The following is a 25,929-nucleotide window of genomic DNA, read 5'->3' as shown; positions in this document are numbered from 1 at the left end:
TAGAGGAGTTAGGATGGATGGGAGGGCAGCAGGGTAGAAGCGGTTCAGGTGGGAGAGATCAGAGAAGTGGGGAGATGAAGGGAGAAAAAAGGAAAAAGAAAAGGAGAAGGAGAACAGAGGATAATGTGCCATAACAGAGAGAGAGAGCACACAAATGAACAAAATGAAACGACTTTCCTCCTCAGTGTTTATGAACACCACCAAAATATTTAGTCTTCTTTACACTATATCAGATGTTTGCCATTTCCAACATTCCCTTACTCTTCAGTGTTTAAACCACAAAATGTCAACAGTCTTCATGGGGGCCCAACAGCTAATGACTGTATATATTCGTGGCATCCAGAGGAGGAATAAGATTGTCTTGGTCAAGTCTAACTTGTGTCTCCTCCATACATCAGCCCCTTTGATCTGTCCCCTTTCATCCACCAACTTCAGGGTGGCTGATGCTGCTACAACAGCATGTAGCACGGCAGATGCTCCATAAATATTTACAAAATCAATGAATAAGTAAATAAATGAAAGAATGAACAAGCCAGGTCTTAAAAGATACATTAGGATCTTGAAATTAGGTAATAACTGGGGTTAGCCAAGGCCTGGCATTTGGGTCTGGGTAACTGACGGGGTAACCGATGCAGCCTGCTTTTCAGCTGTCTATAGGCTATAAAGCTCAGGGCTCAGGGAGGCAAAGGGAACAGTTTGTATCTCCAGGCTGTCATGGTGGGCAGGGGCTCAGCCCTACTCTATTTAGTGGGATCAGAGTCCAGCACACAGTAGCTTCTCAGCATCTGCTGAACTACACTGAAGGCACTCTGACTCCGCCTTACCCATAACCACATAGAGCTTCTTTGAGCCCCATATGCGGGGAAGTTGCCCAGGATGTAGTATTCTTTTCAGATTTATTTTAAAATGTTTAAAACATGTATAACCTCTTCTATATAAGAATAATTTGATATGGTCCATGACAAAGGGCCTTTTATAATAAGTTAATTAAACATATATTTATGACATAAAATGGGAACACAGGGAAGGCCAGTGGTTTCGTGAGCTGCCTGGTAGATAAAGCAAAGAGGGAAATACCGTGAGTCACATGTTCCCATTATCAGATTCTGGTGCTTTGTTTAACCAAAGGAACTGTTAATTCACATGTTTATTAGGATAATTAGTCCTCAGTTCACCAGAAGGTCTTATTTCTCTCTTGCCACAGAAAGAGGTCTGGATGGGGCTTTAGGAAACCAGCTACGGAACTGCATCGATGCTGCTATGACTGAGAGGTGATCGTATCATTGTGAATCTTTGTGCTTTCAGACTCTTGGGAGACTGACTACTTAAGACATTGGAGCTTTCCGGAGTATGAGTAGGAACCCCAAAGAACCAGAACCAACAAGAAATGAGCAACACACAGAGAAACTAGCTAACCAGAAACTTGTTCTGGAGGGTTCTAATAAACTCACAAGGAAATGACAGTTTGCAATTAGTCCAAGATTCAGGTTCTGCAGGCTGAGCAGAAATGGGAAATTAAGCAACTCCACCTGCAACTCTTGTCACCCAGCTTGTTTCCTTGGCTGGCTCTGACTGTCCTTTCCATCTCAGCTTAGATGTCACCCCTCAGATAAGATTCCCTGCCTACACTATCTACTATCTTTGCAGCCCGAGGCCTTCTACCCCTTCACCTGTTTGCTTCATGCACTGTACTTATCGCCATATTTACTTTACTTCACCCGTTTCCCACACTAGATCTTAAGCCTCATGGCTTTGCCCACTGTGGCTGCATCCTCAGCACTTAACAAGTATTTGGCCAAGACAGATGTTCAACACATATGTATAAAATCAGGGAATTAACAAGGAATCACTAAAAGCATGAACAAACTAGACCTTGAAAGATCCATTAGGATCTCAAAATTGGATAATTGCCAAATAGCTTGGAATTCTGACAAACTCCTTTCTACCAATGTCATAGAGAAATGGACAAAAATAAGGCCTCCCTCTGCTATTGTGGCAAGACCAAAGCTTCATCTCTGCAAAAAAAAAAAAAAAAAAAAAAAAAACAAAAAAAACCCCACAATCTCTGGAAAAGAAAGGGCAAACAAAATCAGCTAATCAGCTTCTCTTCCGCTCCCCGCAGCTACCTAGTGCTTCACCTCGCTTGGTTCTTATGAGCATTCCTGCCTCCAGCCACTTTCAGCTCCTCTAGGACAAGGTGTAAATTGCCTACCACAGGGGCTGGCAATTTTTTCCTATAAAGGGCCAGGAAGCAAATATTTTTGACTTCATGGGCCATGTGGTCTTCATCCCAACTATTTAACTCTGCTGGTGCAGAATGAAAGCAGCCATAGACTCTACCTAAATAAGTGAACATGACCAGGTCCCAATAAAACTTTATTTACAACAACAGATAGAGGGCCAGCTTTGGACTACTGGCTGTAGTTGGCCAACCCTGGACTCTAATACTCTGTCACACACTTGATAAACTGTCAAATGGAACCAATTTGTATTCCCCCCTCAATGAAGAGGACAGGAGACATTCCTAAACAAATCCAGTCCCACCAACTTGGGAACTGCTTTTTCAGAACCATAAATAATAGTCTTAATCCAATTCCCTGAAAAGAGAGTGCCAGAGTGAAAAAAGCCATTACCATATTAAGAGAAAAATATAGCCAAAGAATTTCCTTGACAATCAACTAAGTTCTTGAATCTGGGCCAGAGAACACACAGGGGCTCCAGCTCTGAGAGTTTGGGGAACTGAAGCGTTTCCCATGCCAGAAGGAGCTGCAGTCAAGAGCTGAGGAGCCACGTCCCCACCCGCCTCTGGACAAAGCCTGGCACAAAATAAAAGCCAGCTTCTACTTCACTGTCTGGCTTCACATGCCCTCATGAAATATTGATTCCTGTCCCCCTAAAAATGGTAACAATCAATACAGTAATAGAAGCCTCATAACATCAACACCGTCTGTGGCATCATTAGCAAATGCAATGGTAGCCCTCAGAGTTCTCGGAGAAAAAGAAGAGACCACAAAATGCCCAGTACAGAAGGAGTGGGGGGAAAGAATCCAAAATGGAAAAACACAGAAACAAGAGGGGAGCTGGGGCGGTGCGAAGTGCATTCCAGGCTCCCAGGCGCTTCCTTCATGAGGATGAGTGACAGATGACTCCAGGAGAGGGCAGTGGGTGAGCCCAGGCCCTGCGTTCTCTGATTCGCTTTTGGACGAGCTCAGGCCACTGAGTCAGCACGTCTGACCATCAGCTTGCCTGAGGAGAACCGGCGTGAGTCATGGCACGCACCAGCCCACTCCCATCCCCAGCCACTGCCACGTCCCGGGGGGCTGCCTGAACCCCCCTCACTCAGCTGACTCAGGAAAGATTCGCCACATGCAGGGCCAAGTTCCGGTGGCCTGGAGAAGAGCGGCCTGCTCAGCAGCTCCCAGGACATGTAAAAGGCCCCAGGCCCCTCACCCGCGGTGACTCCCCTCTGAACTTGATGAGGATCAGGGGTGTCGGCCTCCCTGCTGCACCAGCCAGCTCAGCAGTAAGAGGACCCTCTGCAAACACAGCGGCCCCAGCGCCCAGAGGGCTCCCTGTCCAGCCACTTCAAACAGGTCTGTGGGTGCCATCTGGCCTGAAGGTGGCCGGGGGGTTGGAGGGGTGGCGCAGGCCTACAGCGGAGGGAGGGAAACCACCTCACAAGCCTCAACAAGGCCGTTTCCAAATATTTACCTGGTTGTTGGCGTCAGAGAAAAGCACCCACAGGAAAGCTCACTGTTTCCCCAGCGCTTTGCATTACCAGAGACCACAGACCTGCTGCAGCCCTGACAGGACCACATGTCCATCAAACTCCAGGCAGGCAAAGCGAGATGGCAGGGGCATCTGCAGCCAGCCTGCTGCAGGGTCATTTCCTCATTGAATATAGGACGGAAGCTCGATGCAGGAGCCGCGGGTGCCTTCCCCTCAATTCCATCCATGTGGTGGGTGCCCTTGCTTCCTCCAGGGCAGACAGCTGTGAACGTCCTACTCGGGACAAAGTTGCCAAGCACCTCCTACCTGAGGACCGATCAGCCGGATGTGTCCCCAACCCCGCAGTCTAGCTGCAGAAATGGACTTCATTTGACAAATGACTGAGAAATGAGTGAGGCGACTCTAAATTGTGATCAATAGACAAGGAGGGAAAAACCAAGAGTGGAATGCAGTTGTCCCTGGGGTGATGTGTCCCCAGAGTGACGCGGTGGGATTGAGGAGACTGGGGCATGGGGCGTCACCTCACACAGTGGGGTGGGGAGAGATGTCTAAGGCAGAATTTAATCAGAGGCCTGAAGGATGGGAAGGTTGGCTCCATGAGGAGCTGGAGAGGGGCGCTCCTAGGAGGGGAACAGCCAAGGCCCCAGGGGACAGCCCTGGCCTGTGGGAAGTAACCGAGCAGGGGGTGTCTGAGCAGAGCAGGTGGGGGCAGAGAAAGGAGGGGAGGAGGGGAAGAGGAGGAGGGCCAGAGGGAGGGAGGGTGCCCAATCAGATGGGGCCCTCAAGGCCCTGGTAAGCAGTTCAGATCTCTCTCAGAACCGCAGGAGATCTGCAAAGGCTATATACAAGATGGGAAGGACATGATTCCAGAGATGCTTTTCTCCAAGTTTCTTAATCAGCACAGCTGGACAAACAGCTGTAACTAAAGTAACTTTCCCTCCTATTTTCTTCAACACATCCCATTATCTCTACCTTGTACTCCAGCCTGAAGAAACCAAACTGCTCTCTTTTTACTTTTCTCTCTCCCTCTCCCCACCCCTGCCCCAAACTGCTCAGGAAAAAAAAACCCACTGGGACAAAATGCCACCATTGGATGAAAGCTTGACATATGCTGCACACTGGCAGTGGCTCATGTCAAACACATTTGGAAAGAGTTTGTAACTAAAGCTGAACTAGTTTGCCCTCAAAGCTGCTTTCTATTAACATGTTTACACGCACACTGTCCCGACTTTCTGCAGCTGGGATTCCCTCCCCAGGCAGGCTGGCCACGGTCGTGGGTCCCAAGGAAAGAGGAGTTTCAGATTTGGGCAGAAGCACATTAAGGGATGCCCAGCCAGGGCTTCTCCCCTCCTGCTTGGAGGGAGTCAGCAGGGCCGGCAAGAGGGGGCTGCTCCGTGAGCGTCTCCCAAGAGCTCTTCCGGGTCCCAAGACTCAGCAGGCAAAGTGAGCGCACATGTGTCTGCTCAGCAGTGAGAAGCAGAAAAGGAGTCATTTGGTCACAAGCCCAGAAACATCTCTGGCAACTTCAAGCCACTGGAGATGTGAGGGGAGCTCCAAGAACGGGAGGAAAAGCAGATATGAAACTGGACTCAGAAAGTGCAAGAACTCAGACAGTGCTGGGGTCTCAAGAGCAGGGCCTACAGCAGCTTCACCATGTTAGTCTCTGTGGGTGACATCCGGCTTCACTTTGCAGTTCCAGGGGGAGCCTCTGCTTGCCCTAACTTGGTCATGTGTCTGCTCCTTGGCACCAGAGGGTAGGACACCATGACTGATGGGCCCACCTACGCTGTCCAATGACGGAGATGTGAAATGCTGGCTGCTGCTGCCAGTAAGGGGGGTAGGTGGGTGGCAAGTGGACAATGACCACAGATGTCCATGGTAATTTTTATTTCACTGAAAGTCTCAAGAATATCACATTTATAGCCATGCACAGTGGCTCACACCTGTAATCCCAGCACCTTGGGAAGCTGAGGCAGGTGGATCACCTGAGGTCAGGAGTTTGAGACCAACCTGGCCAACATGGCAAAACCCTGTCTCTACTAAAAATACAAAAATCAGCCAGTCATGGTGGTGCGTGCCTGTGGTCCCAGTCACTCAGGAGGCTGAGGCAGGAAAATCACTTTAGCCCTGGAGGTGGATGTTACAGTGAGCGGAGATTGCACCACTGCACTCCAGCCTAGGCAACAGTAAAACTCTGTCTCAAAAAATAAAAAAAAATAAAATAAACACGTTTATGAAGGACAATGGAGGACCCTCCAAGTGAAATCAGGATGCCAGGGGAGGAGCTGGGCCCAGATGATAAGCCACCAAGCTAGTCACTGGGCCCATGGACGCGGCAGGCAGTCTCACCAGCTTCACTGGGTTACTCTTAAGTGGCTTTGGGGGAGGCTGGGCCACAGTCTCATACGACAAGGAGCTATGTAGGTGATTTTCATTCCTCAAGCACAGTTTCTGCTGGTTCTGTTCTGCCTTCTCTGTTTTCCTGATCTCTTTCATCCTCTTTGTTATCCCTAAGGTGACACAAAGCAAGGCCAGCCAGAGCCTCCCCCGAAATAACCCATCATCAAAACAAGGGAACAAAAGAGAAAGAGCTGGAAGAGATGCTGTTACTCTCCCTACTTCCAACTACTATCAGCAAAAAAAAGCAGTTTAGTCAGTGGAAACCAGTCTTTTGTGTGGTTGTCTGCAATTTAATATCCTTTCATTTCCAATTCCATTTTGAAAAGCCACATCAGTTCAATTTTAAATTTCAAGCACCCTTTCTTGGGGGACTTGAAACACATGTCAAACAGCATGCTGCTGGCTGAAGAGCTCAGCTCCCAGGACAGCAGGAGTCAGGTCAGACGCACTCTGCAAAGCTTGTCTATTGAGATCGTTCGTGTCTTGCCAGGACATGCCAGGGATGACACGAGGAGACAGTCTCCACCTTGGCTCAAAATTGGAAAAGAATATCCGCCGGCCAGAAGCAGCTGCACGGTATGTGCCCACGCATTCCAAACACGAAGTTACTCAGTGGGGGCGGCGTCCAGGCCAGCGCCTTGCCTGCACACAGCTCATGCCCTGCTGCTGGCTGCCTCCCAAAGGCTCTGTGAGGCTGAACAGGCCCCACGCGTGGCCACAGGCTGTGCTATTCTGACTGGCTCCTTCCGGTGAGACTACCACATCCTGGATGCCTTTCTAGCAGCCTGTTCCTAAACCAGATGCACCCACCTTTCCATGGGCTGTTTAAGGTCAAGCTGTCCCATCATTCCATGGGGCCAGCCTGTATCCCTCCAGCAATAGCCATGGGCTTGGACACGTTGGGAGCAGTAGCCTGGCTGCCTTAGGAGGGCAGGGTCATGATGTGTTTGCTGTGTGGTCTCAGACAGGTTACTAGACTTCTCTGAGTCCCTGTTTCTTCTTCTCTAAAATGGGGATAATACAGCTATTATGCAGATTAGGTGAAAGAGAACGAAGGCAGAGGCTGGCCCAATGATCCTGTGACCAATAAACACACTTTGAAAGATTAGTTGTTGCTAGAAATTCCACAGTGACCTAATAGAAATAACACACAACTGCAGCCTCACTCAAGGCCAGTTACACACACCGGACACAGACCCTATATCTACCCTGAGCCTCTTTGGCCGTGCCTGGCCACCCGGCCATAGAGAGGTTATAGGAACATCGGGGAAGGAGGGTTGTAAATGTGTTAGCTGGTGGTTTTCTGAAGACTGGCCGTAAAGGAGCCTGGGCTGGGCAGCAACTTGATGCCATAAAAAGACAGAGGAGACCCAGAATCCTACCACCCAAACAGCACACGCAGAGCTGTTTCCAGAAGGAGATGTACCCAGCATGCCACCAACAGCACAAACAGCCTGATTAATCCTACGCTTGTCTGGAATTACTCAGCCCACACCCAGGCAAAGGGAGGCAAGCAGAGGGCTGGACAAGAGACCCCAGCTGGCTCAGTCTCTGGTCTTTTCCTTGGCCAGAGGCAGGATTCCAACCTCCTCTGATTGTTCCCTCCATCTGAAGTCCAGAAAATTACAAGGATGTGAAGAAACTAGAAACCACGCTTTCACTGAACATGCCACACAGCAAACCAAACCTCTCTCATCAAAGTGTCGAGTGGGGGTTTTTGATGAGTCAGTAAGAAATGGATATTGTCCCAGACATGAAGACTTTGCTAAGCAAATCAACAGCAAAAATGATTGCAAAGAGAATATTTAAATAGAAAGCATTTTCAAATACAGCATTTGCCGATTGATCTTGGTATGGCTCAGTTCTGCCCCTCCCCCCTCCAAAAAAAAGCTGTATACTCAAATGATTATAATTTGGGCAAATAGTTCAGTCAACACCCTTTTGTAGGCAAGCACGTGCACACTAGCATACTAAAAGCTCTGAGAAGGTCTGGAAAGAAGAAATCCATTAGCTCTGTTTTAACTCAAGGTTTCCAAGACGTATAAAGTATGGAATATTGTTCTGAAACACACCTCATTACCCTGCAAAACCCCAATTTGGGAGAGCTGGTTTGTTTTCAAAGTAACTGTTGACAAGTTAAGGATGGCTCAGTCTAAACCCCAGTAAATTCTATGTTCACTGTGAATGCATGACGTATCTGTGGAGGATAAATAAAATCTGTAACAAGGGTTGCCACAGGATCTGGAACGGGAAGGAGACTCAATTTTCACTACTTACCTACTAATTTCTTTACAAATCTATTGCTTTCTTTGACAAACATTTAAAACATTATTTTAAAAACTTTTATCTGGCTCCTTACAGAAGCTCTCCTGAGCCCCTGCCTCTCCCACACGCCCAGGCCATACTCAGCATCTCCTCAAGGCCCTCCTGTGACTGGTTTAGACTGGCTTCAGTGCCCCCTGAGAATCAGCTGCAATCAGAGAGCTCTGGTGCCTTTGCCAAGGGTGTTCCAGGGCATCTGAGAACTCGCCTCTGCAGGCGAAAATATACTCACCTGGTGGTCAATTTTGATTAGTGCAATGTCTGCTTTCTCATCCACATCCTTGATTTTGGCTTCATAGGTGGCACCATTCTTCAGCTCGACTTTGACCCGGTGCTTGTTGGTCACCACGTGGGCATTTGTCACGATCAGTCCATCTTCCGACACAATAAACCCAGACCCACTAGCCACCGGCACCTCTCGTTTAGAAAACGGAAGCCTAAAATCCAAAGGAGTACACACTTAAGCCTGCAACACCTTAAAATGAACGCTTCAACACATTGATTAATGAATGGGTTCTGCAACAGCAACACACACCTAGCAATCGCTCCTTTATATATCGGGCTTAACATTTAAAAACTCAACAACCTGCCAATTTTTTGCATGCATCAAACAATTCCACTTACAAAATATTCTTAGGGAATCTCTTCAGAGCCCGAGGTTCTTTAAACATTTAGAAGGGTTAAGACTGTAGATTCATAGAGTCGAATAGGGCAAATGTTCGAAGGGAGACACACTTATCTTAAAGTAGGAAGATATTCAGTGACACTTTGACACTTTAATGTATCTCGAAAATAGCTCTCATGTTTTGCTAGTGGCGGTGAAAGCTTCAGAGGTTATAGGAAAAAGGAAGGCTCTCTTTACTTGCGAAACAATTCAATATGAACCACGGCAGGGGCGATCTTCTCCACCACGTCCGCAATAAAGTTATATTTATGGCGCAAACTATTGGGATCTTCCTGCCCTGAGAACAAAAGCAAAGAATAGATACTTAATGATACTCTGCTGTGGTCACCTAGAGAAAGACATGGGTTAGAGGAAGCCAAAATGCATGCTCAGCCTTTGGAATTCTGAAGGCGGAGCGAGCACAACTCCCCGACCTGGGCTCAGCTGCAAATGTCCATCAAACTCCCAAGGGAATGCCCACCCAGGTAAGGCAGTCAAATCCACTCATGATAACCTCTTTGCTCAGGTTCTCTGCTCTCAACAGAGTCACCACAAAATCACCTCTGCTCTGGTGTCGAGCAGAGGCACCAGCAAATGCTTCTACCTCACACCAGCCTTTCCAAGAAGCTGATGGCCCAAGTTTTTTTTGTTGTTGTTTGTTTGTGTTTTTGTTTGTTTGTTTGTTTTCTTTTTGAGATGGAGTCACGCTCTGTTGCCCAGGCTGGAGTGCAATGGTGCCATCTTGCCTCACTGCAACCTCCACCTCCCGGGTTCAAGCGATTCTTCTGCCTCAGCCTACTGAGTAGCTGGGATTACAGGCACCCACCACCATGCCTGACTAATTTTTGTATTTTTAGTAGAGACAGGGTTTCACCATGTTGGCCAGGCTGGTCTCAAACTCCTGACCTCAGGTGATCCACCTGCCTCAGCCTCTCAAAGTGCTAGGATTATAGGCATGAGCCACCGCACCCAGCCAAGGGTCCCTTTGTGATGTGGTATCACCCTCTGCCTGTGTCCCTTCCCTGAGTCCCCACCATTACAAAGAAGGAACCCTCCTGAGAAACACCGCAGGAGCGAAGGAGCACCAGGGCTTTTCTCTAGGAGAGGCTCACCAGATGGGTAGATCTGAGATTATTACGAAGAAACATGAAGGCAAAGGGGCAGCTCCTATCTTTCCCACTGACACCCCAAGGCAAGCTGAGGCCATCGTCCGTCCCCAAAGCAGTTTCCACCATGCCTTAACCACACGTTCCAACCCTGCCCGGGACATCCCAGACAAAAGGCATAAGAGGTGCCTTAAGACTGTGGGTGAGAAAAAGAGGAAAATCAAACGACCATAATGCTTTATACCTACAGTCATGCACCACATAACATTTCAGCCAACCGCGGACCATAACGCCATTGTTTTTACTGTACCTTTTCTATGTTTGGATACACAAATACTCACCATTGTTACATCTGCCTACAGTATTCAGTACAGTAACCTACTGTACAGGCATGCAGCCTAGAAACAACAGGCTCTACCATCTGGCCTAGGTGTGTAGTGGGCTATGCCATCTAGGTTTGATAGGCGCACTCTGTAACATTCCCACAGTGATGAAATCGCCTAACGATGCATTTCTCAGAACGTATCCCTGTCACTCAGTGGTGCATGACCGTTTATACTACAGTGAGTGGCCCCACGTGGTGGGCGTTTCCAAAGCTACTTTCAACAAAGCTGTCACATGTCCCAGTGTGAGGCTCTCACCCAGCAGGGCTAAAAGTTAGTTTCCGTCGACCAGAGGCACACACCCAAGGTAACTGATTCAGAAACAGGCTGCTAGAGATTCAGGGTTCTGGGCTCCCATTTTGGTGGCACGGGTGGTGGCAGAGGCAGTGTGTCCCTGGAAGTGCACCCTTAGCCTACTACTCCAGCTCCTAATCTCTGCCACCTGCTGCTACCTCTTAACAAGTCTGCTCAAGCAGGCTGGAGGGCTTCCAGGATGGTCTGCAGCTAAGAGCCATGCACCCCATTCTTCCCCCTTGGAGTAGCTCAGCGCTGCACAAGCAGGCTCCAGGGACCCACACTCCTTTGTTAGCTGCTCGCTACGAATTGACAGGAAGCTTTTGGAAACTTTCACAGCAATTTCACATGGTAATCTTATGTCTGTTGCGTTGAAAAATGAATAACTGTGGCTTGTATTTCCTGTCTCATATTTTGCATTTTGTAGGTATTTTGTGTCTCATTTACCAACAGGCCTGTGTGCCTGCCCCTAACACACATGCATATACACACAGAGATGCACAGGCACACACACACAAACTCACACATACACACTATGCATACACACCCACACACGTACACACATAAACACACCCACACATACACCCACACTCATACACAGACTGTCACATAAACACCTATACACACTTCCACACAATTAATATACTCACAGATGTGCACATACACACAGAGTCACACATATATACATACAAATGCACACACACAAACACACACACACACTCACATACGTGCCTCTCTCACCACTAGGGTGGCAGCTCTTCCCCAGGCTCTAGGCTGTAAGTAGAAGCTGTGAGACGTCCCAGCTCTTGTGACCCATCACAGTTTCATACCCACTGGCTCCCACATCCCTACCACGCTGGGTCACGAGGGGCCATAGTAACCCAACTTGACACCATGGGGCACAGGGACATCTGGAGGACCACCTGCCTCTCCCACGCTTGCTTTCTCGGAAGTGAGAGCGCATCTGTGAACAAAGGGCCCCCTTCTGTCCTGGCCCCTGACCTCTGAGCTGCTTTATTTAAAGATTGGAATCATCTCTTTTTACATAGCATGGTTTTCTAAGGTACAGAAAAAGATCCGCAACTACTAGGAGGAATAATTTAACAAATTCAGGACAGTATCATATTATTATTTTTGCTTTTAAAACCCTTTCATCAGCTGCCTTAATTTAATTTTTTCTACCTTCCTGTGGAACAGGAAAATCAGGTATCCTTCCCATATTATATATGGGGAAACTGAGGCTCGCAGACTTTAAATAACTTCTCCATGGACACTAAAATTTCTTAATAGAGAGTATAAGTAACAGGTAGATCCGGGCAAGCCCTCCCAAGCCCACAGTGTCACCAGATTTACAGCTTCTCGCTTCAACACTGGCCCCCTACAGATCTGCTACCCTCCCAGGTTTCTAGGTAGTTGGAAATAATTGGTGTGTCTCCTCGAGCACTCCAGTGGGAGGTGTAAATAAGGGAATGGAAATGTTCCTTCTGAACACAGAGCCTGGCGAACGTCACCAGAGACAGCTGTAAACAAACGCATCTGGGCTTCCTCAGACCAGCTTCCTGGGGAAAGGCCAAGAAGAGGTTTAACTCTGGCCGGGCCAGCAACACAGAGACAGCGTGGTGTTTCAGAAACTCACGAGAAGGACCATTACTAGCGCCTTCCCACCAAGGATCATTAACTGACTTCCTCTTTCTGGCTTCCTGAATTAGGTATGGGAGAATCTGCCCACGCCAGAGGCAAAAATGAAGATGGATTGAAGATGGATTTTGCTGGGCAGTTGCCTTCTCACACAGTCACAGAAAGTGGTTCCAGGGTCTGCCCACCAGGAAAGCAACAAGGGAGACCAAGGAGGATCTGGCCTGGCCACTGGAAGGCCCAGTTCCAGCCTCAGTCCCCTGGGCAGCCTCCATTTCCTCATCTGTAAGATGGACCAAATGCCTCTAGAATGAGCTGTGAAGATGGACCAAATGCCTCTAGAATGAGCTGTGAAGTCTGCTCCAGCTCCAACCTTCTGTGATGGAATCCCTGTCTCTCCCTCTCCCCAGCGTGCTACAGGAAGATAAAGAACATGTGAAATTTGAGATCAGGTCCAGGACTCTCCAAATTCTGTAGATGAGGAAACAGAAAGAAGGAGCAGTGGGAGCACAGACCATATGACAAGCCTGACTGAGCCTTCGTGACGCATCTCAGATGAAAAAGCAACCATTGACTTCCATTCTTACCATCCCTGGGTGGACCAGTGGCAACAGGAAAATAGAACAGAAATAACTAAACAGAAGAAACATCAACTAACTGTTCAAAGATGGACAAAATGTCAACTGAAAGAAGAAGAAATATTTGGCTTGTCCAAATGCCATTTCAGAGTGAGGAATAAAAGTGTGTCTAAAAGCAGCTTGGTTCAGTGTTAGATTCCCGTTCTATTAAAAAGGCTCATCCATGAAACTAGATGGAGTGGCCACTGCCTGATGTTCTACAGAAACCCTGGCTGGCCCATCTGCTATGATCTTAACTGTGGGTCAACTGTCTTCCTTCCAGACGGGTCAATCCCAATGGAGAATCCCCATAGATGGGCCCAGGTTGGTTCTGCCACTGCCCACTCTCCAAGGGGTTCAGGGGAAAGAGGGTGGGGGCGTCCAGGCCACTCAGCATGAGGAGAAGGCTGTGCACAGTCTCTGGCCTCAGATGGACCAGAGTGTGACCCTCAGCATGGTGCTCACTAGCTGTGTGGCCTTGGACGTGTTACCTCACTTCTCCAAGTGTTAGCCCCTCATCCATAAAATGTGGTAACACCATCTACCTCAATGTGTTTTCTATGCTGATTTCATGATCTACTGTATATGAAATGTTTGATCAAGCCATGGCATACAATTTAGAAAGAAGAAAATCCACAGGACTTGCACTCTGTATAGGTGCAAGCACGTCACACATCAGTGGCACAGCAGAGAGGTAAAGGGAGGTGTCTGGAGACCCACTCAGCCACCTCCGCTCCTCCTAACAGTGTCGTCATATCACTGCGAAGGTATGATCCAGGGAAGCTGTGTGGCAGGCTGGTTTTTCCGGCCTTCACCTGTATCTCTTCTCCCTAGCTTACAAGGGTACCCCACTACAGAAAGGAGACAGGGCAAGGTCAGCAGATAATCTAGCCTGACTGCAGCCCAGGTGAGCGCTTAAACCTGATGAATCAACCAACCTGAAGAAGGCCATTGTAACGCCCTAGTAGGTAAGGATCATGCCTCCTCCCCACACTGTTCTGTTAAGCCAGAACTGAGGAAGCAGAAGGCAATGAGGATGGGAAGCCTCCAGCAAGGTCAAGGCCTGGCTCTTTTAACTGCTCCTTTATTGAACAGAAAGCTGGAACTGGCTGCCGTTCAGTAATGGACCACACAATGAGGCATGAGAAAGAAAGAAAAGGCATCGAGATTGGAAAGGAAAATGTAAAACTGTCTTTATTTGCAGATGATATATATGATAGTCTATGTAGAAAAATTCTAGAAATCTACGAATATATGACTGCGTTTGTCAATGTCACAGGATAACAGGTCAATAAATAATTGCATTTCTATGTATTAGCAATAATTGGAGTCAAAATTTTTAAAATATAACTATAACAGCATCAAAAATAAATATTGAATAATTAGGGAAATATTTAACAAGATATTTGCAAGATCTGTACACTGAAAGCTACAAAACGCTATCAAAATAAAGAAGACCTAAATAAATGGAGAGAAATACCACACTTGTGGATCAGAAGATTCGCTATTGTTAAGCTATCAATTTCTCACAAATTGACCCATAGATTAAGCATACTCCCAGTGAAAATTCCGAGCAGGATTTTTTGTAGAAATTCACAAACTATTTCTAAAATATATGTGGAGAACACAGAGCCTAGACAATCCAGAGTAATTCTCCAAAAGAAAAAACTGAATGACTTATACAGTGCTACATGATTTCATTTTTAAACAGAAAAACTGAGTAACTAAGACTCGTAAAATGGTAAGTTACAACAATTTATAGAGATGGATCTTTCCACTTACCTAGTAAATATTTATCATTACTGATATTTAACACAATAAACAGCCCATTAAGAGTAGCCAACATTTCCTGTAACTTTATAGTTTAAAAATTGCCAGGATTCAATCCCAATATAATAAATGATTCGTCTTCCCTCTTTATAAACTGCTAGTCAAGCACACAACTTCATAGATGTTGCTTCCTTAAAGCACATCATCCCTGGAGTTTTACACATAATACTTCTTAACAACTTTCAACAACTTCCTTCAAGGAGGAAGAAAAGAGACATACGCAGTGCAGGTAAGCTTCAGTCATTATCCTCCAATATTTCATGTTACTGAAAAGAGCAAGGCATTAAGTGTTTGACATTCATTATCACACTTAACACAATTTGTTGCAGTAAAAATGAAAATCACAGTATGGGGAGTATGAATTAAAGGACAGACTTTTATCTGTGTTTCTCTCAAAAGAATAAGCACAAAGTGGAATATGTGCTTTCTTTTTTTTTGAGGCAGAATCTGGCTGTGTCCCCCAGGCTGGAGTGCAGTGGTACAATCTTGGCTCACTGCAACCTCTGCCTCCTGGGTTCAAGTGATTCTCCTGCCTCAGCCTCCTCAGCAGCTGGGATTACAGACACCCACCACCATACCCAGCTATTTTCTGTATTTTCAGTAGAGATGGGGTTTCACCATGTTGGTCAGGCTGGTCTCGAACTTCTGACCTTGTGATCTGCCCGCCTCACCCAAAGTGCTGGGACTACAGGTGTCAGCCACCATGCCTGGCCGAATATGTGCTTTAGATACATCAAAATGTATGCTGCTTTCATCTTTAAGGCAAAAATGCCAGGTAAAGATCTGAGGCAGGAAGAAGCCAGAATCGTGTCCTTATGGTTCTAATGCCATGGTTCCCATAGTCTGCCCCAAGGGACCCCAGAGTACCACAGAAAATTCATCGATATTTCAGGTTTTCTGGGGAAATACAGTGATACGGGATCACTGTTAGACACCTTGTAAACTAACTCTAGATCAATCATAGTTTTGAAATCAGATCACGCTACATCTCTTTTCATGAGTCCATATGAAGTTGGATTTCTGGCAGTCACTGTGACAAAAAGAATGTACCACACAAAAATCAGTGTTGAACTGGAAATGGGGATGGTGGTGTCCAAACTGATTCCAAGATTTGAAAGGTCATGTGACACCCAACAGGTGCACACATCCCATTCATAAGTAATCATGCTTATTGAATAATGAAATTAAAATGTCTTTTTTTAATGACCACTGTGTTGTAGGGACACAAATACTTATCAAATTGTTTGGACCTCACTGATTGATCAACGGAACTGTTGGGTATTTTTTGGCCTTACTGAGGACCATGAAGAAATGACTGCACTACTGTATTCGTCCATTTTCACACTGCTGATAAAGACATACCTGAGACTGGGTGATTTACAAAAGAAAGAGGTTTGATTGGACTTACAGTTCCACGTGGCTGGGGAAGCCTCACAATCATGACAGAAGGCAAGGAGGAGCAAGTCACATCTTACATGGATGGCAGAAGGCAGAGAGAGCTTGTGCAGGGAAACTCTCCTTTACAAAGCCATCAGATCTTGGGAGACTTATTCACTATCATGAGAACAGTGCAGGAAAGACCTGCCCCCATGATTCAGTTACCTCCCACCAGGTCCCTCCCACAACATGTAGGAATTCAAGATGAGATTTGGGTGAGGACACAACCAAACCGTATCAATTACTAAAGGTGCCACCAACCATGACAGTTTGGGAGCCTGATGCTCTTGGGCTCTCTGCAGTGGTTGGGCCTGAATCCCTGCATAGGCACAAGGAGCAGAAGTGGATAGACAGCAAACATCCACAAAGCTTCAGCATGGAGCCCTCCATCTGCCCTGTGAGGGGCCCTAGCAAAGTGCTATCATCACGGCTTGTAGAGAGTATGTAGAATTGAAAGAGTGAAGCTGCAGCTGGTTGAGGCCACGGTCTCCTGCCCTCTGTCACACATCTATCCCATCAGGGTGGCTGCCGGCATTTGGGGGAAGAGGCTAAGGGAAAAGTAAAACTGGATAATCATTTTGTTTGGGTTAAATGAGATACATTTGTGTGCTTTGAAGTCCCTTCTGTGTCTAGTTAAATTGCTGTGTCTATCCTGCTATATGTGTGGTCTCCAGGGACACCCTACTGCTCACCCTGCTGGTTCCCCTGGTGCAGGCCAGAGGTTGTACAGAAGACAGTGAGTGTGTGGGTAGCAGAAAAATATTGACTTGATCATAACAATAATCCAAAAAATAATAAAAGTAATAATAAATTATTCTATTTTCTCTTTAGGAAATATTACAAAAGCATTGTCATGTGAAAAGGTGAGCAGAGTTCACAGCCAAAAAATAGAGGAGGAGACAGGGACATTTTCAAGATGAAGGAGTGTTCAGCAGTTAGCTCTTTTTAATCTTGTTTTTCTGGATTTTGTGATGTTTGCAGTATTGGTATATTTTCTGAAGTTTGTCATTTTGGGCATTTTCTCTTTTCAATCTATATAAATAATAATTTCATCCCTAATGTTATATTCATAATTTTGAGGGTTTTCTTTTTCTTGAAGAGGGTATCCTGAATTGTACAAGTTTCAGATTCCATAAAACCTGGACCTGCCAGTGGGAGAAGGTGCCAATTCCTGCTCAGGTGGCAATTTCCTACTGTCCCTCGTCCTCCCACCACCTCCCTCCAGAGCACAGGGCTGGCTGTCAGCATGAGGGGCACTCACACCATGCCAGCAGGACACCAGAGCTACACCTATAGAACACACTGCCTTGGCCAGACAGCTAGCAAGGACCCTCAGTCACCAACACTCCGTGGCCAGCATGGGGGCTTCACTTTAGGGGACCAAGGCAGCTTTCCCTGGCATTCCCATTAGACTCCCAGGCCAGCTCTCTCCCCACACTGTCCAGCAGCTAACCCACGTGTGCCAACTCCCTTCATTGTCCCTGCACGGGACCCTGGGGCCCTGCCCCCATTCTTGGCTCTGTCCCTTGTCCCTTCTCCCTGTAGAGCTTCCTGCCCTCGCCTGCCCTGATGTGGCAACTTGGGTTCATAAACACGGAGCATCTGGGATGGGTAGGAACACCAAATTGTACTCCAATCCACACACATGCCCCGTGGGGCCAGCCACCCTAAGGAAGGTCACACCTTTCGGCTCTAAGTTAATGCCTCCATGCCCACTTCTGCCCCTTACAGCTGTGTGACTTCAGACCGTGCCTGTCCCTGCTTGAGCCTCAGTCTCCCTTTCTGTAACACGGAGCTTATATCACCTACTCCACAGGGCTTGGGAGTCCTAGGTGAGACTGCACATAAAGCACTAAATATCATGCCCCATCTTCAAGGCCAAGGCCACCTGGATTACCGTCTCCCAGCTCTCAGACCAGAGCCAGGTCCCCACATCCCTCCCAGGTACATTTCAACACCTCCAAGTGGCTCTTCTCAAGCTTCTGAAGCTTCCAAGAATCCCACTCTGCGCTAATTCAGGCAGGCCTCACCTCTGTCTTCAGTGTCTCCCCTAACTGACAATGCCACTTTGGGGCACATAAACTTCCTGCAGGATCCCCACAGCCATCTCCATCTCCTCGGGCCCACGATTCCCTCTCATTTGCCATGTGGCACTGATGCCTCCACTCTCCCCAGAACTCCTTAATGCACACTCCCACCCTGCAGACCTCTCCCCACACCTCCAAAGTGCTTCACCCCATCCCCCTGCATTCATGCCTCTTTTCCTTCCGGCCTGGATGATCTCATTCTCCTCCCCCCCAGCTAGTCAAATCCCACCCAACCTTCAATGTTGACAATAAAATAATATTATCAATAAGAATAACAGGACCTATTTATTGTATAGCATCTACTATATGTCAAGCCCAATAATAGGCACAAATGTTATCTCTAATTTTTCCTGCAAGCCTGCAGGGTGCATCTTATCACCAATCTACAGAAAGATGAAAAAAACAAGGATCAGAGAATTAAATCATGTTGCCCAAAGCCTCAGAGCTGGCGAGTGGCAAAAGCGAGAGCCTGACCCCATCTGTCTGGCTCCCAGGCTGGCCTCCCTCCTTGGTCCCCACCTTCTCAGCCAGCCTCCAGCCCCCTGCAGCCCACATCATTGTGGGAACATGCTTCACACTTTGTGAGATCAGGGCCAGGACGCAGGATTAACAATCTAACCTTCCCTTCCAGCCAGAACAATCCCGCCTTCCAATTTCTCAGCAGAGTTGATAAGTAGAGCTAATTTGGAAAACAGAACGCAGTGTATTCGAGGGAAAAGAAATGAATCCTCCTTTATTCACAGGGAACAGCATGTTCCCAAAATTCAAATCAGTTGTAAGAGCAGATTGATCCAATCAATGGCATTTTAATGCACTGTCCTAGATTCAAGACTAGCTACATAATATGCAGTGCCCAGTGCGAAATGAGAATGTGGGGCCCTTTGTTCAAAAATTATTAAGACTCCCAAGGGGTAGCAGAGCATTAAAACAGGTGCGGCACCCTTCTGAACACAGGGCAATGTGTGACTGCATTACAAATTCATTTGATTTAATACCCAAAATCCAGATTTAGCACAGAAAAGCGTCTCAGGAGCTGCTCCGGTGCTACTGGAGATGCTGCCTTAATCTGGTCAAACCCAGGAGCCCAGGAGCAGTCTGCAGGGGCTGACACAGTCCCCCACCTGCAGGGAGGCAAGGTAGCCATCCTCCCTGCAATGCCAGAACAGTGCATGCTCCAGGCAAGGCAAGCTGTGCAGCCCAGGCAAGCCCCTCATGCTGACGCTTCCTCACATTTACATTCTAATGTCTCTCCCAGCTTGCAAATCACTTATGACTCTTCACCTGATTTCCTCCACTTTAAATACCAGCAAAGGTACTCCTACTTTAAAGATTACAAATAAGAATACAACCCAGTACCAACAATTGCCAGGATCCCAGGGAAAGGATGAGATGTGAAGACAGAAACTCAGCCAAAAATATGGCTGGATTGGGCCAGTGTGTGCTCACCAGGATGGAGGCCGGGATGAGCTAAGAAACTGGGCAGGTCCGTCAGCGGCAGCTCATCGCCTCCCCTGTCCCAGCCTCCCTTCCTTCTGCCATGTGGGTTTGGGCATAAGTGACAAGAAAATAAAAAAGTTCTTTCAAAGGCAAGAGCACAAAACGCATCATGCAGAGGTTGGAAATTAAGGCCCATGGATAGCATGCTCCATCCTTGCTTGAAAAGCCAGGCAGCAACCTCCCGACCATGTAAGGACAAGGAGAAGTAACTGTCCAGGAGACTGCCTGCTGGGCCCCCACCGCTATATGCTCAGTCCTGCCCTAAAGCCTGGGACATTTCTCCTGGTCGCCTGCAGACACACTGCCACTCTCTCTGGCAAGGCTTCTAGACACCAGTCAGAAACTGTAAATAAAGAAGGCCAGCACCGCAGGCCTCCAGTGCGGGGCCAGGAGAACTTGAAATAATCTTTGGGAATGGCTCAGTGAAGTCTGGGACGCACTCCTCAGCTGCCATCAGTACTTTCCCAGCCCAGCAACCCAGCAGGAGTGAGGTCCAGCCTCGGGGCCCCATCCTCCAGGCACCAGCAGCTTTTGGTAGGTCCAAAATCCAGTCACACCCAGAATTTCCTGGGGTATATGTTGGGGGGTACATGCTGGAGGCCTCATCTTCACCTTTATGCTGTCTGAGGGGCTCATCGTATATTTCTTTGGCATCCCCTTCAGCCCCGAGCATGGCTAGATTAAAAGTAACTACAAAGAGGCTACTTGCTGAATAAATAAATCCAGAACCAAATCCAGATGGGACTCCCAGGAGAAAATGACACACCGGGAAACTTATCGGCAGGTGCCCGGGGCCACTCTCATCCACTTGGTTCCACTCACAGCTCAGCACCTTTACAGAGAGGCGGGGGAGAGCGAATGCAGTCAAGGCTGGATGCGAGCTCAACCATCCCTCTAGTGCTCCTCTTACTTCCCAGCGGAAGGTCCCCCAACCTGCATCTGTGATGGGGCAGGGGTGCAACAACAGAGACAAAGCAGAGAGAATGCAAGGGCTGCAGGCCCAGGGCAACTGGGACCGAGTGCCTGCAAACGGCCAGTCTCTGGGTGGCAGGAAGAGAGGACCTGGAATATTGATCTTTACACTGAATGCAGGGTCCTCTCCGCTGAACTTTAGCTGTCAGGACTGGAATGTGGGCTCCACCCCTCTGAACCAGCCACAGGCACCTGAGGGCAAGTCGGACGCCTGCAGCAGGTGTGAGTAGGCCTGTCCAGACAGGACCCAGATGGAGGCAGGTGGTTAACTAACCTGATGCTGTGCAGCTGGGGAGAGGGGCTGGTCCACGTTCAGGAGGCCAAGGATGACTTTTCCCTAAGAAAAACTCCCTTTGTGAGGTTTCTCACTAAATTTGAGAATGATCATGAGAAGCACAAGGGGAGCAGGCAGAGGAGTGGGGAGAGACAGCACGTGGGCTGCATTTAAATGAGCCGTGAACTGCAGAGAAACACAGAGCGCTTCCTCTTCCTCCAGGGAACTTGGACTATGTTCTCTCAGAGGGTCAGGAGAGAAATCAATTTTAAAAGGTTCCTAATGGCCAATGAGGCATGAAGCGAAAGGAGATGGGGCCTCCTGTCTGCAAGAGGGGTTGCCTGGGGAAAGGAAAAAGAAGCATGTACGGCCCAGAGAATGCAGCAAAGCTGCCCCAGAACACACATTTCTTTCCCAAGTTTTCAGTTTGAGTGGCTGCATGCTGTCTGCCCCGCTCCATTAAATTCCAAGGAAACTTGTCAGCCATGGCTGCAGCCCAGAGCCCGGCCCAGCACTGGTCCGGGGCATGGAGGCAGCAGAAACAGAAGTGAGACCTTGCACATTCCGGGAAACCAGACCCCCATCCTAATCGCTGCTGCTGGTACTGCACATTCCAGGGCGCCGGGGACATGGGGGCAGAAGGGCCTGCGCGACTGGATTTCCTCGAACTCTGCAGAGAAAATGCACAGGAAAGACAGTGGCATTGCTAAGTGATGGCACAGGCAGCCAGCTGAGGTCTAAAGGAAACCTGAAACCCTATGCACTATCAGGGCCACTGTCTGCAAATCTAAGGAAAGCCAGCCTTCGGTGTCTCCCATGGCCAATGGCCCTCAGACCTATTCTTGTTAAAATACACTGAATTCACAAGCAGGAATTATTATTTGTCTAAAAAGGTTAAAATTTGAATGATGAATGACCACGCTCTGTCTTTTGTATAGAAATAAATGAAATTCAGGAGAGTTTCGTGTGGCTTCTTTCTTTCCTTTTAATGAATCAAGGAGGAAGAGGTGGGGGAGCCGGGAGCCTGTCCTCAACTTTCAGTCCACATTGGCACTTCCAAGTGTTGGCAGCCCTTCTCTTTCCGGGACAGTCTCCCAGACGGCTCCAAGTGGGAAAAGCTTGCCGGACGCCAGACCTCAGGCTGCTCCCCCGTCTTGCATGTCCCGGGTGCCTTCAGCAGTAACTGTTGCAGGGACTGGGCCAAGACTACAGCAGATGGTGCCTGGAAAAGTCTGTGGCAGGTGAAGTGAAGGAGGAAGACTTTCCCAAACAAGGCTAAGACAGTCTCTCTCAAATAGAACAGATTCGAAATGCGCTTTCGGGGGGCACTTGGCCAGCTGGCTGTGAACCCCTCTCTGTGCTGTCAGTCACAAGCACAGCCTAGATCTGCATCTTTGGCTTTACTGGGAAAAGATGCCTTCTCCAGAACAACTATGTTGTTGTTTATGTTGTCTATGTTTAAAGGCGCCTGGCATTGAAAATCACTTTTCAGACTCACTGGCGGAAAAAAAAAAAAAAAAAAAATTCGTGTTTTTCAGTCCTTGCTTGGATCTATGGTGAGTGCTTGGGTTTGATCGGTGCTGTTACATTTGATAGTCTTTTCTGGCCTATTTTATGTATTAGGGAAAAGCTTCCAATCAATTCCACTGCACAATTTTTTTTTAGATGCCTCCTGAATGCCCAACATGATGTGTCTATTATTATCTTCAGGGAAACAGCTGACTGCTCAGTTCACAAAAACACCATTAACTTTCCTCTTGATAAGCGCCTGGCTCCGGTCCTGACCTTCGCAGATTTCTCAGCTGGGTTCGCTTCCTGCACCGACTCCTCAACATAGGTTGTTATGTCTGGAGCTGCTGGGGCTGTACAGTCTCCCCAGCCTCCCAGCCTCTGGCCGCAGACTAGGAGGCAGTGCCCACCCGGGTTGAGTCTGCCCCCCTGGTGCAGGAGGAGGGCCTGGGTCTGCAGAGGGGCAGAAGAGACGTGAGGGAGGGAGGTGACAGTGAACGAGCCCCTGTATCAAGGAAGAGGCCAGTTCTTCCAAGCAATACCCAGCACCCATGCAACGGGAACTTGTGAAACAGAGACAGACACCAGAAGGAAGCTTTGGCTCAAATAAGAAATGAAAAGTGGTCCCGGACCCAACACAAGCCACTTCCCCTTCCTGGGCCTCAGTTACCTCAGTGGTAAGACGAGGGGGTAGGCTAGACGGTTTCCGAAATCCTTTCCAGCTCCAAATAAGTTCTATGATCTAATAAATCTGAAAAGTGCATTTCCTCATGTTTTCCTTTCAGTGCGTAATCCCCGTCCGTATAGAATATTCTTGGTTTTAATGCTGGCTTCCTGAGTCAGGTGCTACAGTTTCTTCCAGTGGAACCAGTCAGTATCACCTGTGCGTTTAGACTTTCACAGTGACCTTCCGGGCTGAAATTAGGATTCCCCATCAGGGAGGGGAGATAAAATAGAAGTCTGGTCTCCCTGTATCCATAAAAAGACATATTTCTAATCATAAAATGGAATGAAATAATGATCCCTGCTACAACGTGGACAACCTTGAAAACATTATGCTAAGACACAGAAGCCAGTTACGTATTGTTGGATTCCATTTATATGAAATGTCCAGAATAAGCCAATTCATAGAAACAGAAAATGAACCAGTGGTTGCCTAGGGCTGGACAGAGGAGAAGTACGTGGTGGCTACTAATGGATACGGGGTTTCTTTTTAGGGTGATGAAAGTGTTCTGGAGTTGGTAGTGATAGGTGCATGATTGTGAATACATAAGAACAGCAAATTGTACACTTGGGGTAAATTTTATAGTATGTAAATTATCTCTCGATAAAGCTGTTTTAAAAAGAAAAATAATAATGTTCTTTGTTTCTTTTTACTTTTTTAATGTGACTACTAGAAAATGATTTTGTATATGCAGCTTCTGTTATAGTTCTGCCTATGTGTACAAAACATTTGAATAAATATTTTCATCACTTTTCAAAACAGACCAAATCAGTCTGGCCTCCTCCCGCATCCTGGACAGAGCTGGCATCCGAGAGGCTTACTGCAGCGAGCCCTGGGCTGGGCTTCCTGAGACCTGGGTTCTCTGTCACCTCCTAGTTTGTGACCTCCAGCCCTCAGGTCGCCTCACTGGTCCCAGGCTGCTCGCCTGAGACACGAGTGTTGGAAGGACAAGCTGACAACCACCCAAGCCCCTCCCAGGTGAGACTGCCTGTGATCACAACTCAACCAGGTAGAACCAAATTGGAAAAGTGCTCATTATTCTACCCCAAACATTGCTCAACTGTTAAGAGCAATCAACCTGAGAATAAAAGTAACCTGTAAGACCAAAAAAGTAATCTAACAGTGAGCAGAATGGCTGGGTTCGGCACCATCTTCCTCCATTATTCCTGAAGGACTGCTTTTGGGATAATTTCTTTCAGTGACTTACGAGGTTGAAATTCTAGAGCTGATGGCAACAAATATGGCTACAACCTTTCTGGAAAATAATTTGGCAATTTACACCAGAACCATAAAAATTCCATATCCTTCTTTCCAGTTTCTGTACTTCTTAGTACCTCTCCTAAGAGAATGACCCTAGATACAGAAATAGCCATAAACATGAAAATGTCCATCTCAGGATTGTTTAACATCGCAACCTTGGCCTAAATGGATGTGGACAGGGGAACAGTTAACCAAATGGTGGCAACACTTGGGACAGAAATGATGGAATTAGGCCAGGCATAGTAGCTCATGCCTGTAATTCCCATACTTTGGGAGGCCGAAGCAGGCCAATCACTTGAGGCCAGGTGTTTGAGACCAGCCTGGCCAACATGGCAAAACTGTCTCTACTTAAAAATATAAAAGGTAGCTGGGTGTGGTGGTGCAGGCCTGTAATCCCAGCTACTGAGGAGGCTGAGGCATGAGAACTGCTTGAACCTGGGAGGTAGAGGTTTCAGTGAGCCAAGATCGTGCCCCTGACTCCAGCCTGGGCAACAGAGCAAGACTCTGTCTCAAAATAATAATAATAATAATAATAATAGTATTTCTGGAGAGATGGTAATGGTGAAATATGAATCTTCTTAATTTTTCATAGGATTAAATTACATGTATAATATTAAAGAACTGAGATAGTACAATATGTCATCAAATGTATAAATGCATTTTCTGTCATGTCTAAACAGTAGAGAGAAAAGATACAAAAAAAAAGTCTTTATGCTAGGAGAGGAAAAACTTGTATACTCTGCTCAAAGAAAATCTAACCACAGCTGAAAAGACATGAAAGCATTTCAGTCCTCATTCATCAGTGAGTCCACCATGATATTTATACTGATATTTTCCCTTCAGCAAAATTATTATAATTACCATTCAAAGGCATTTATATGTGCTTATAACTCTTGAAGGGAGACATCAGTCATCAGATGAATAGCTTTTTAGTCATCTTCTAACCCAAGGAAATTATTTTAGGGAGAAGTAGGGAGAAGGGTTTTCTGCAACCTCATTTTGATTAGAGAGACTAAGGGAGCAAGGCCTGTTTCTCCAGCTTTACAGGAATACCATGAGTATGGACCATGGCCTCTCCCAAACACCTAACTGCTCCAACAGGAGGATGTGGCTGAGATGGGGAGGGCTCAAAGACTCAGCCCTGGGTCTCAAGATAAACAGACTCCACACTGGCCCCTACAGATGAGCT

At 47.3% G+C, this 25,929-nt stretch overlaps 1 protein-coding gene across 1 annotated transcript in view; it reads right to left on the bottom strand.

Moving 5' to 3' along the window:
• HTRA1 (HtrA serine peptidase 1) overlaps positions 1–25,929 on the bottom strand; it is a 52,586-nt gene that overhangs the window by 16,617 nt on the left and 10,040 nt on the right. The window contains exons 2-3 of the mRNA XM_025396496.1: positions 9,314–9,413; positions 8,684–8,888 (exon numbers count right to left, since the gene is read on the bottom strand). Of these exons, the coding sequence (XP_025252281.1) occupies positions 8,684–8,888; positions 9,314–9,413 (305 nt within the window). The remainder of the gene's footprint in view (positions 1–8,683; positions 8,889–9,313; positions 9,414–25,929) is intronic.

The sequence above is a fragment of the Theropithecus gelada genome, chromosome 9 (genome assembly GCF_003255815.1).
Source record: "Theropithecus gelada isolate Dixy chromosome 9, Tgel_1.0, whole genome shotgun sequence".
NCBI classification, from domain to species: Eukaryota; Metazoa; Chordata; class Mammalia; order Primates; family Cercopithecidae; genus Theropithecus; species Theropithecus gelada.
Note: the sequence above shows the minus strand (reverse complement) of the source record. Positions and strands in the feature narration are given on the sequence as shown.